The following is a 12,408-nucleotide window of genomic DNA, read 5'->3' as shown; positions in this document are numbered from 1 at the left end:
TTCTTGTGTATGTAAGCACATTATGCAAGAGGTTAGGGTACACAGAAAATGGTGGGAATTATGGCGGTCCGGTAATTGAGACAGTTTACAACCAACGCCAAACTAACGATCATGTGTCTATTGGTGACCATTCTTTCTTGATATATTGAACAAAAAGAAAAAAGGACTATAAAGAGGTTGGAAGAAGAAGGGACGGATCAAATGTAATAATTTAAAGATATTTATTTATTGTCAAGATCAAATATCGTGGGTTGGGCTAGTGGCGACGACGGGGTAGAGAGTCATCAATGATATCTGATAACTCGTCAATCAATTCTGGCCAACATTTGAGAATCTCCAAAATAGACTCCATCCAAGCGCCATCATCTGGCTGCTGGCGGCGAGTGGTAGAAATCAGGGTGATAAAGGGCTCGAATGAGTCTTCAGATGTATCTGCAGTTTGAAATCTGGGAGTATCCATTGACATGATGCATGAGCCCATGCACCTGCGGGCCCTTTGGAAAAAGGCTGGATAGCGTTCTGGAAGCTGTACTTGGATGTCAGGATGTGCTCTAAGAGCCACCAGTCCAGCCACCAAACCACCTTCTTCTGACCCACGCGATTCTTCTTCTTCACGTAATGTAGGCGAGGTAATGCTTGGATGAGGTTCACTTTGCATTGGGTGGTAGTGCACGTGGTTGTGAGAGTGGCGCCGGGGATAAGGTTGAAGGGTAAGCTTTGGGGCTCTTTTACGTGTCTCAACTACTTCATCATCTTCATCGTCGTCTTCTGTTTCATCATCACCATCTTCCTCGTCTTCATCTTCCGAAGAAGATGATTGATAGCCTACACTTTCTTTGAATTTTCCGAGAAAGGCAGGATGGTGACCAAGATAGTCTGTGATACTTGCCATCCAGACCCGGTCCGACATTTCTTCTCGAGGGGCATAAACAATGTGCTGGAAAGAATCCCATGAAGAATCTCCCTGGGTATCTCGTATGTAATTCTCGATGGCTTCGTAGAAGAAGGAATTCCGTACGGCTAGATCTTGCATTTCGCGAGGTCGATTTAGAAGGGCTACAAGGATATTTGGACTGACAGACTGACCATGAATGGCCACCGAGTGAACAGGGCCATACATATTATTTGAGTCATCAGTCTCTAGCGCAGAGTTGGGTGTGGGTTCAATGGAAGCAGACATTTTTGTATGTGGAAACGAACAAGAAGAAGAATAGGAAGAAGAAGAGTAAAGAAAAGAAAGAGTCTTTTTCCTTTCCTTTCCTTTCTTTACTTTACTTTACTTTTTTTTTAATGCATTATTATATCCAAAACAAGTAACGATTTCTGGCGTCATCCAGCATTAAAGTTTTGTGTGTGTGTGTGTTTTCTTTTTTTTTTTAAATAAAAAAAAATATAATGAAAATAGTAAGAAATATTAAAGAAAGAGAAAAAGGAAGGATGGGAAAAATTTGACTGTATAATATGTATAGAAATGTTCTCTTCATCACAATAGTAGAGAGATTGCAAAAAGAGATATAGAAAAGTTGGTGTGAATAGAGTGTCATTTAAATGTCATTTTCTAATATTCGCTCTATGGTTGCGTTGATAAATCCTTTTTTAATAGTCAAGTCCACTCCAAACAGGCTTGAGAGTTGATCTCGTACTAGAAAGAATAGAAGACGTTTAAGCATTTGGAGGAGAAGGTGAAGGAGAAGATCAAGACTACAGATCATTTTGAAATCATTCCTTACCTTGTTTTTTGGTTAATGTCATCAAATTAGCTGTAGCAAGAATGCGATGGATCTCACGTTCCATATCTTCATCCTCTGGAAGACTCACTGTCTTGCCTTCGCCTTCTTCCTCTCCTCTCCGCTCCTTGCCATGAGTAGCCGAATGCAGAACAGCCGAGAGGTCGACAGAAAACTCTGACAGGCGTTGTTCAGATAAGCCTGTGATCAGTGGTGGTAAAAATGGCGGCCGGTCTTCCGCACTCACGCCTGATCTGGCTGATCCACTACTTCGGGTCACAATAGAATCCGTGTCTTGACAGAACGAAGCTGATTTTCTGCGAGACCTTGTAGTATTGGTCTGGGTCTCTTGGGTCTCATACGAGCACACCGTTGCCTTTGTCTCCTCAGATACAGTCGACTTACTCTCCCACTGCTCTTGCTCGTAAACCGCCCAGGTCTTCAACGGAATCATACGTTCATCAAACTTCTCGTCGTCAGTCACAATAATCTGTTTAGTCTTGTCTCCAACAACCACACGAGTGTTTCCCCATGAAAAGTCATCAAAGTGCCAGAACGAATACAGAGGAATAAAGAAGCTGAAGATGGGAATTGCGGCAATATAAATAACCATCCATCCAATGTGCTGCCACTGTCGTTTGATAATAAAGATTAGAGCCTGGAGCCCATACACTCCCGCCAACATTCCGAGCGCGATGACAGGAATTGGCCCGGTGCCAGACGTAGCAATGTAGATTAGATATGCGAGGTAAATGACACTTGAAGGTAGAGTTATGGTACCGATAAGATCAATAATCACCACAAACCGCATGGAGAAACAGCAAAATCCGCACAATTCTTGGAGCAGAATAAGCTCGAGTAAGTTATGAATGGTAGAGTTAATCCAGCGCCGTCGCTGGGATAATAACACACTCCATTCATCAGGAGCAACCGTGCGGCATTTTGCATATGGTGTAAACATCATCTTATACTGCGGAAAATTCTTCATCATGAGAGTGGTCAGATAACGATCTTCTCCCAAATGCAACAGGTTCTTTTTGTGTAGCGTATCAACTTGGTTGTCCGAATAGCCGTGGATTACAGCAGGAGCAACAATCAAAGGCTGTCTCTTGTTAGCAGTGCGGATACGATACATGCAAAAGCAGCCGGGCAGACAGGTAACTGACCCAAATAAGGATTCGAACGCCTTGACAAGATGATGGGAGATGTAGTACTCGTAAACCTGAATCATTGTAGTCCAAGACCTGTCCTCATTTCCCAATTCAGTCTCCCCGCATAGACCAATAATCCGGCTGTCGTGGAGCATGCATGCAATCATTCGGTTAAGTGCGTCTGGATATACTTCGGTGTCAGAATCAACCATAAGAATATACTCGTACAACGATGGGTCAACACCAATAATCTGTTTAATGTGGTAGTATATCTCCAGCTCCAGTGGTGTCATTTCAGAATCAAAATGAACCTTGTTCAGAAAGTTCATACAAATAATTTGGGAGTCTCGCTTTCCTCTGTTACCGGGCTTTGTGCGCTCTGTCGCCTTTCCAACCTTGACAACCACAATATACGGCACAACATGACCTTCGTTCTCATAAAGACCCGAGTAAACCTTACCATAGTTTAGCTGTTTACTGCCTTCGCCAATAGACTTGAACATCAGAGGCTCAACATCGGGCCCATCTGTGGTGTGTCCAAGAATGGCCAACAAGATCTGGGGTGTCGGTTTGTCGTTTCCTCCACCTATAATCATACCATCTGCAATTAGGAACATCAACTTTCGTTTATCGTCATATGTCATTGCAGTAAGAGAATCAATGGTCTTGCGCAGGGACTCTTCGTCTTCGGTGTAACACGGGACTTGGCAGATCACAAATTTGTCGTGGTCTTCAGGTGTAGGCGCACCGCCAAATTGCAGTGCGGCTAAAAATTTGACAAGAATGACGAGTGACATGACCACTGCAAAACTTAGTAAAAGATAGTTCACAAAGGTGCACCTGAGTGAGTCTCGATAGTCTAGGCGCCCGATATAAAATGCATTATCTAAGCAGGCCTGGTTCTGTGCTCGAGTAGAATCGTTCATGAAAGCACTGACTTTTTTCCACTGTTCGGTTATGTCGCTACCGCCGTATTTTTTGAATACCATCTCCAGAGACGAATCAAGATAATGGTAGTTTGGTACGCCTGGACTATCGATGGGATATTGGTGGGCTGTTGCCATGTAGTCGGTGATGTCGTACACTTTTTGGTCCATGACGGCAATCAATCGACCCCAACTACTATAGTCGCTCTTGATCTGCTTCATAGGGATGACAAGATCACCCTTTTTGTACTGGTTCATCATCGGATTAAAATAGCGTGTTGTCCAATTGGGATCCCTAAGTTTCTCGAGATTTTTATCAGGCTGTTGTGCACTTGAGTAGTGTACAAAGGCGCCCAGGACAATTGTCTCGTTGGGCGTCACGATCACACTATCATCCGTAACCAGTCCAGCGCAGGCTGTGGTTAGTGGTGTAGGAAATGTGTGCGAAAGATCACGGCCGGCCAAGGGTTCCATATTGATTTTACCAGCCATGTATGAGGATGACCCATGGTCGGTTGCTACAAACTTGGTCATGTCAAAGACCTTGCCATGTATACTCACCCAATAGTCATTTATTGTCTGGTGGTTTGTCACATCTTCTGCAGAGTAAATCTCTTTTGTGCCTTGACAGATCACCTCACCCAGTCCAACAATAAAAAAGATTATGCTTCCAGACAAAAGAAATATGAGCAGACAAAGTGTCACTTTTTCTCGCCAGGCCATTCGCACGTCCTGTCGGTGCATTCTACCTATCCAACGCAAAGACCATGAAGGAATCCACCAGGTTGCTATCCAGACAAAGCGAGACCAATATCTTCGAACCCGGGTGATTGGTACTTCTTCAACTTGCTCTTCTGGCTGAACTCGATAGTCTTCCACCATTTTACTCATGTCCATATTCGGTCCATACCTTGGTTATAATCATCCAAATTAAGTTTCCTTTCTTTTCCTTTCTTTATTCTCTTATTTCCCCCAAAAAATATAGTCTTTAGACTTGTCCCTTAATATGTTATGTATGTATATGTGTGTGTGTATACATATGCATGTGGGTAGGTGTACAAACATCCCCCCTCCCCTTCCCTTCCCTTCCCTTCCCTTCCCCTCTTTCTCTCTTCAAAGAAAATTATCTTACCCATCAGCTAGTCCTCGACCATCGTCTTCTTCTCCCCATTGGCTTTCGGGTCCCTTGTTGCCGTATTCGCCATCAGGATGCTCTTCAGAATCTGTCCGGTCATCGTAAAAATCGTTTGCTGAATAAAGATCTGAGCGAGCGTCATCCTCAAATGGATTGTCGTGTTTGTGTTGTTCACTCGACCACCTCTCTGTAGCAGCCATAGCTTCTGCGGCCGCTACTGCCTCTGCTGCAGCAGCAGCAGCAGCAAGTGCGGCTGCTTCTTTGGCCTCAGCCTCGGCCTCTGCTTCGGCCTCTGCTGCTGCTGCTGCAACGGCCGCGGCAGCAGCCATGGCAGCCGCCTCGCGCTCGGCTTCAATTGCCGCCAATCGTTCCTTTTCTCTCACTCTGGCTTCTTTCTCGAGCGCTCTTAGGTGATTTTCGAGATCACGCCAGACGTCGAAGGAGAGCCAGATGTGGCGGTGCCCGAGTAGGGCTTGCCGGTCAGTCCAGTGCATCATAGACATCAGCCGGACTACGGTTTCTCGGTCTTCTTCTTGGCGCTCGTCAAAGGGAAGGGCATGTATCAAATGACGATATCGGTTCAAAAAGTCAGTAAAACTGTAATTGTACAAGGTGTCGTAGTTGACACTGTGCTGCCCGTATGCAAGAACCTTGAGGGTTCTCAACTGGTCTTGGACGACCACATGATCAAAGAAATCGGGTCGCTGTTGGTCGTTTGGTCGAATGTGGAGTACTTCGAATAGGCGCATGGTCGACAGTACCTCGATCAATCGCTCTGTACTCAATACAACTTGGTCCAATACTGTTGCCATGGCAATGTCTTCTTTCGGAGTATTTGCAACCTTTGGGGCCAGCCATTGGCCGTCCTTGGGCTGGGTTGGCAGCTGGGCCTTGATGATTGTCCTCTCATCCCGGGGATGAACCTCGGTAGCCAAAACAGTACTTGCAAACAAGTCGTGGACAAAGGTGTTTGTGCAACTGTACCGAAACAGATGAATAAAGTCTGGCGAGAGAGCGTCAAGATTACTCTCCAGAAAGCCATCCACTGAGTAGTCGACCACATGACTTCCGAAATGTTGAATGGCAAAACTGTAAGAAGGTGTCGAGGGCTGTTTCAAGGCACGATAATCGTTTTCTTCGTCTGTCTTGTTGGCAGATGCCTTCTTTTTTTGAAAGAGAGTCGAGAGCATGTGCGAGTCTGTGGCGTCGAGGGCGTATGCTTGGAACCGCTGGGATTCACGGTTCATGAGTGGCACGAGTGCGTATTTGTTTGCGTGTGTTCCCAAGAACAAGGGAAGAGATGAATCAAAAAATGTGTCAGGAAGTGGAGGCGGTAGTTCGAGACCGTCATCGTGGCGAGACTGATTTGGTAAACTGGTGGGATCAAACGTACGCTGTAAGAGATAATGGTGGATTCGTTCGGCTGCAAAGGTCAAACAAAGGTCGTGAAGTGAGCAGGCAGTAGGATGTGTTGTTCGGATTCCAATAGGATCTAGAATGCTGATGTTGCTAGTGTATGTGAGCGTACTCAGTTTTTGGTTGAGAGTGTCGACGATCCAGAGCACAAGCACGGTGTAAAGAGCTCGGGCTAAGGAGTCTCGCTGCTCGGTTGCGGTCTCGACAGTCAGGAAAGCCGTACAGAACTCCTTGCCGATCAATTTGAGTTTGTGGGTCAATGTGTTTTCGAGTTTTGCTGTAGCTACTCCCAGGGCCGCTGCGACAAGTGAGAGGGTATCTTTGTTCTTGACTCTACATGATTCCTGTGATGAAAAGGACGATGAAGTCCCGCCTCCAAAGTGGTGTTTATTGGCATCGACGAATTGAACATTTCCTAGGTGAAGGATTGCGGCCAAAAGTTGGCACATGTGGGCAACCGTTTTGGTTTTGAAGCCACAGGTCTTGAGGGCTGCCTTGAGATCCCCAAACGCGAATTCATCACGGGCTGAGTCTGGAACGGTTCCGAATGCATGCTTGAGATATGCAAAGTGATCTGCGGTGTGGTGGATGTGAAAGGCTACCTTTTCATCCATGCTTGTGCCAGCCAACAGCTGATGAAATACATGGTAGTTAGCGGCGGTCTGTGCGCGGGTGACCCGGAACTTGTCGAGTAAATAGACAGCCAGATGCGAGCCGACGATCCTACCACGCTCATTGAATTGAAGTGACTGAAATTTTCCAATTCGGGAGGCTGTGGTGGTGTCTGTTGTGGCTGCGGTGGTAAAAGCATCCACGATTGTATTGACACTCACGATCTGCTGTCGTACTTTGTCTTCGCGTCGTGTGTGAGTAGAGAGTAATAAGAGTTCGTTGAGGATGTGTCGATGAGTTGTTGATTTTCCAGAGCCAGAAACACCACTAAGAAAAGTAAAATAAAATAAAATACAAAGCCAATGCAAGGGCCAGAAAGGAAAGTAGGAAAGAAGCAGAAGAATAGTTGTTAAGTAAAGTGTAAGGTAAGAAAGCCAGTAAAATTAAATAAGAATCGATGGACACGTTAAGACTAATAATAACTGGCTTGTGGACTGCTTCCTTTTTTGTCCATGCAAGGTTTCCCTACCTTAATACAATTCCCTGGTCTTTTCCTCTTCGACGCATTATAAAATATACACGTGTGGCGAGTTCATAAACATGAGGTTCTGGGGCTGCAAACCCATCAGTGGCTGCTAAAAGATCCTTGTAGCCATGGTTAGCGTATGCTTGGAGAGTAACATCGTTGAGTAGATCGAGAGGTTTGTAAGGGTTGACGACAATGAGTCTGTGGTTTCCAAGAAGGGTGTAAGGTTTGTCTTGCTTAAAACGATCATGCAGTAGCTGGCAGACTTCTTCATTTGTGTCCTCCAACAATGCATCGTCAGGAAGCTGAGCCAGATTATTGACAGACATGTATTATGATAAGAGTTGTACTTTCTGGTTTTTTGTGTTTTTTTGTGTTGTTTTCCTTTTTTGATTCAAGAGAGGTTGCAAGAGAGGAAGTATATAATAAAGAAATAGAAAGAGAGAGAGAAATAAGGGAAATAAGGGAAGAAAAAACAACAATAGGAATAGAATATAAAGAAAAGGATAAAGTCGTCTTGCTAAAAGAAGAAGAGGAAGAAGAGGAAGAAGAGGAAGGGACAGATGTACTTTTTGTTTCTTCTATTATTATTTTCTCTGAAGAAAATGTTCAGCGTAGACGATGATGTTTCGACGTTGATGAGCGTTGGTGGTTTTTTCTTTCTTTCTTTTGAGATACGATTATTAAGGTCCTTAAATCATAATATAGAACAAGAAAACGAGAGACAGTAAAAAGAAAGAGAAGGTTAAAGCTACAGACGTATTTGTAAATATAGATAGATAGGGAGTTTTATCGTAAAGGGGTATTTTCTGTGTCTGTATATTATCTCTTTTTCTTTTTTTTTGAGGTTCTGGATTAATGCAGGAGGACGAGCTTTAAGATCAGGCTCATTAACAGAGTAGACGCCGAGAAGATATTCATTGGGTGGTTTGTTGCCTTTGGTCTTTTTGCTTTTGCCTTTGCTTTTGCCTTTTCTTTTTCTAGTATTATGACTATCTTTATTATAATTATTATCATCAGTAATATTAATATTAATTACCCCCTGTTTGGTTTGTAAAAGAAGAAGAGGAAGAAGAGGAAAAAGAAAAAGAAAAAGGGCTCCTTCGTATTTTATGAATATATGTGTTTTTGCGTGCGTGTGTGCGTGCGTGTGTGTGTGTGTGTGTGTGTGTGTGTGTGCGTGTGTGCGTGTATTTATACAAGAGAAGAATGGGCAAGAGGGTTATAACCAACTAGGATGCTGGTATTGGAGAAAGGAGGGATGTAGTAAAATCCGGCGACAAGAACAAAGTAACTGAGAATCAAGATAGATCCCTTGAAGTAGTTGGCTTTTCCTTCTTGGTAGGTATAGGTCAGTAAGAAGACAGAAAATATTACTGAAATCACATCCCAACGGGGAAAAATGAGGCTATAATTGGTTGTTTTTTAAGACAGTATATATATATATATTCTCCTTTAGTAAATCATCATCTTTGAATGTATATATATGTATACATTTATGAATACACTGCCAATTTCTTACCTGAATGTGAAGCGTCCAAGTTCCTCCTTGCCCCAGTTGAACCACAGCGAAAACGCAACCATGGCTGGAATCTGAAGAAGACAGACTTGAAGAGCGTAGGCAGAACCGATCTCCATACTATATAATCATTCAGGAAATTAAAGGGGTATAAGAGCAAGAGCAAAAAAAAGGAGGTATAAAAAAAATTAAGACAACAATAACAATAACAACAATAACAGCAAAGTAAGCCGTCTTTCTCTTTCTTTCTTCCTTTCTCTCTTTGTCTCGCTTAGTTTGCCTCTGAGCTTTTGTCTATCTATATATCTTCTCTCTTCTTCTCTTGTTCTTCATTTATTTGTGTCTTTAAACTAAATTGGACTTGATTTATTTGGGTTAGTCTTTGTTTACCTTAAAACGATATTTCCATTGAGTGCGAATGAAATTGCATTCATAAACTCTGTAATGTTGGGTACCTAGAGAAGCACATCAGACCTCTGCATAACCCCTCTGTCTGTCTGTCTCTCTTTCTCTCTCTTGTTATCACTTATATGTATGTGTATGTGTATATGTATGTGTATGTGTATATACTACAGCTACAGATACAACTATTATTACTAAGCATAATACTAACCAATGCAAAGAGGGTCAAACCAAGAAATTTCTCGTCAATTGCAACACTAGACATCACTAGATCGACCGTGTCGACAAGAATCTCGGCAATAATAGAGTACAGTAGAGTACAGGCAAACAATACAGTAAAACTTTTGGCTTTACTCCAATTGGGTGAATCATGGCCTGCAGCTTCCTCCTCTTCCTCTTCCTCTTCTGGCTCCTTTGCATGGATAAATGCCACAGGCGGGACAGCTCGAATGGAATGTGTACCTGGAATCTGGTGCTCTATATTTCCAGTAACATCAGTAACAATAACATATTTACAGTAAATTAATATAATGTCAAATACGAAGAAAAAAAAACAAGTTACAAGTCAATTTAATTTAATTTAATTTAATTTATTTTAATTTAATGTCTTTCTTTAAAAGAAAAAAAAAACAAATGAATGCAAACAAAGAGCCTTCCATGTTGTTGTTCTATTGCTGTGCTTACCGGTTGTTGCATGCTGGGACTCTGACGCAGGGCCAGGAGTGTGAGTTTGAGGGTGTAAGGTCTGGGAAAGCATATGGGCGGGAAGTAATTTTTGGTAGTAACTCTGGCTCTGTGAGTGACTTGGGGTAGTTTTCCACACCATGTCTACGTGAGTATGTAAGCTGAAGACGAGTCCGATCAAGTAAGCCTAATGAATAATAATTATAATAATAAAAAATATATATTAATTAAAGAGAAATAGATTAGTGAGTTTGTCTTGTTTGTTCTGCACAATAAAGCCGTCGACCCTTACAGATGGCAAGATAGCTGCACAGATCCACATAAAAGGCTTTACACTGTTTTCATATACAGGGTCCTTTAGAGGGTTCATTTGATCGAAATAGCATCGAGAACATCCCAACTGTCCTGATGTGTCATTTTCTGGACATCCTGTACAGAGTAATTCATACTTTTATATATGTATTTATAATAGGTCAATTCAACATTAATAAGCTCTTCTTCTTTAAGATAAAATAGAAAGAGAATTCTATTAAGGCTTACCGAACCAAACATTTGGTAGAACAGAGTAGGAGAAAGAGCACCGATGATGGCCATAATCAACATGGTAGATGTGACACCTAAATTAATATAAATTAAAATAAAATAAGCTTCTTGATGTATCTCATCGTAAGATAATACAATAAAAAAGAAAAAGAATATATATATATATATATATATTACCAGCACTCTTTGCATTAAATCTTTGTTCCTTTCTTTTAACACCAGCACTGATCATAGAGCATCCAGGCATCAGAAGCACACCGGCAAGGATACTTCCGATCAGAGAGCCTTCTACAAGTGAGCTCTTGCCTCTCATGAGAGCGACGGCATAGAGGATGATTTCGATGATGCTACCAAAGGTTGCGTTGATTACTGCACCAACCCCCATACTGCTCTGTGCAGACACTGAGCTGACACCCATGCCAATGAAGTAGGAGAGAGGGATGACGGAGCCTAGCGAGAGAGCAAACACAACCGCAGGGGATGTGATGGGGGCATCGGGCCAGTGCTTCTTGAGAATGTATTCGTCAAAGATGACAAAGAAGACGAGCGAAAGCAGGTTGATGAAGATGATGTTGATACCGTCATAGGTGTACTTGTAGTATTGGAGTCCAAACGCCTGATAGGTGCACAGTAAGATCACTGTCGGCTGATGGTTTACTCCCAGTTGATGAGAGCCTGATCGACTAGATTTGAAACGGAGACTGAGGGGGTGGCGGCGCAGGTGGCGCATCAGGATATAGTTGAGTTTGGCCATTGGAATCGTAATAACACACATCCAGCAAATAGTGGATACCAGTAACAGTAAAGGTGCTTTTGTTTATATAATATATGTATAGACAGCCCAGTAAGCTACCTTTTCTTTCATATACTTCTTTGTCCTTATCTTACTAAAAGAATGCTATCAATATTCTTCTTTACTTTACTTTACCTATTATACCCACGAATAGAAAGTAGTACACACACCCAGCTGGACCTGACTTTAGTATATCAACCAGAGTGTTAAAGATATTTTTCTTTGGATCTTCCTGATTCAGTAACCCGGTTTCTTCGTCACCAAACTCTCCGCCACCTTGCATTGCCGATGGTCTGATGTCTACTGTCCTTTCGACATACCGGCCAAATGGCCACAAGAGATAGGACGAAAGTTCTCTCATGACCAAGGCATAGCTTCTGCCATTTGGTGGGATGATGATCAGAACCAGGGACACAATGAACATCACCAAGGCTAACCACCATCCAAACAGAAGCAGCCATACGATGTTTCCGGGATTCAAGAAGAGTTCGGATGAAGACGATGGAGAAGAATGAAGCGCACGATTGGCTTTGCGGACGACAGATCGGGATTTTTTGTAGAGAGCGGGTTTCCACAATGGAAGACCAAAGGGATGTTGTTTGTTGATAGCCTGTCATTATTATTATTATCATTAGCATTAGTATTATATATACAATTCTTTTTAGACTTTATATTTTTTTTTTCCTTTTTGTTCTTTATAGTTTTCTTATCTATCTATAGATTTTAAAGACATATGAAAAAAAAATTTTTTTTGGTCGTGAGCTCACATCTTGTCTGTCTTTGAGTGTCATTTCTCGGTCGTGACTATTCACAGAGTCTGCGTCACTTCCGTGGCCAAGAGTGCTTGCATGTCGCGAGCGTCGGCGTGGTCTGTGGGTCGGTGGTTCTGGAGGATCATACTCTTCTCGGATTGGCGAAAGGTTAGGGCTTTCTTGACCACTCTCAGACTCTTCTTCGTCGTCTTCTTTTGGGCT

The 12,408-nt window shown here is 42.7% G+C and overlaps 5 protein-coding genes across 5 annotated transcripts; all 5 read right to left on the bottom strand.

The window, feature by feature from the left end:
• Window positions 1-256: 256 nt before the first annotated feature.
• Window positions 257-1,180, bottom strand: PHYBLDRAFT_140462 (hypothetical protein; the record flags this gene model as incomplete). The annotated part of the gene is made up of 1 exon (XM_018430404.1): window positions 257-1,180. The coding sequence occupies one exon, from the start codon at window positions 1,178-1,180 to the stop codon at window positions 257-259; it is 924 nt and encodes a 307-aa protein (XP_018296404.1).
• Window positions 1,181-1,719: 539 nt separating this feature from the next.
• Window positions 1,720-4,686, bottom strand: PHYBLDRAFT_154371 (glycosyltransferase family 2 protein; the record flags this gene model as incomplete). Its single annotated transcript, XM_018433319.1, has 2 exons — window positions 1,720-2,075; window positions 2,133-4,686. 2 exons carry the CDS (start codon window positions 4,684-4,686, stop codon window positions 1,720-1,722), a joined length of 2,910 nt encoding a protein of 969 aa, XP_018296403.1.
• A 1,779-nt stretch (window positions 4,687-6,465) lies between these two features.
• On the bottom strand, window positions 6,466-6,969 carry PHYBLDRAFT_107631 (hypothetical protein; the record flags this gene model as incomplete). Its single annotated transcript, XM_018428006.1, has 1 exon — window positions 6,466-6,969. A coding segment is annotated over one exon (504 nt), but the record flags the coding sequence as incomplete, so codon positions are not given.
• PHYBLDRAFT_107887 (hypothetical protein) lies at window positions 6,970-7,822 on the bottom strand (the record flags this gene model as incomplete). Its single annotated transcript, XM_018428019.1, has 2 exons — window positions 6,970-7,294; window positions 7,497-7,822. Coding segments are annotated over 2 exons (651 nt in total), but the record flags the coding sequence as incomplete, so codon positions are not given.
• An 865-nt stretch (window positions 7,823-8,687) lies between these two features.
• PHYBLDRAFT_24420 (hypothetical protein) lies at window positions 8,688-12,047 on the bottom strand (the record flags this gene model as incomplete). Its single annotated transcript, XM_018439844.1, has 9 exons — window positions 8,688-8,901; window positions 9,016-9,132; window positions 9,403-9,467; window positions 9,626-9,819; window positions 10,219-10,285; window positions 10,391-10,546; window positions 10,639-10,715; window positions 10,819-11,451; window positions 11,570-12,047. Coding segments are annotated over 9 exons (2,001 nt in total), but the record flags the coding sequence as incomplete, so codon positions are not given.
• Window positions 12,048-12,408: the final 361 nt, after the last annotated feature.

This window comes from Phycomyces blakesleeanus, assembly GCF_001638985.1.
Source record: "Phycomyces blakesleeanus NRRL 1555(-) unplaced genomic scaffold PHYBLscaffold_3, whole genome shotgun sequence".
NCBI classification, from domain to species: domain Eukaryota; kingdom Fungi; phylum Mucoromycota; class Mucoromycetes; order Mucorales; family Phycomycetaceae; genus Phycomyces; species Phycomyces blakesleeanus.
The sequence above is the reverse complement of the archived record's forward strand: the minus strand, read 5'-3'. Positions and strand labels throughout refer to the sequence as shown.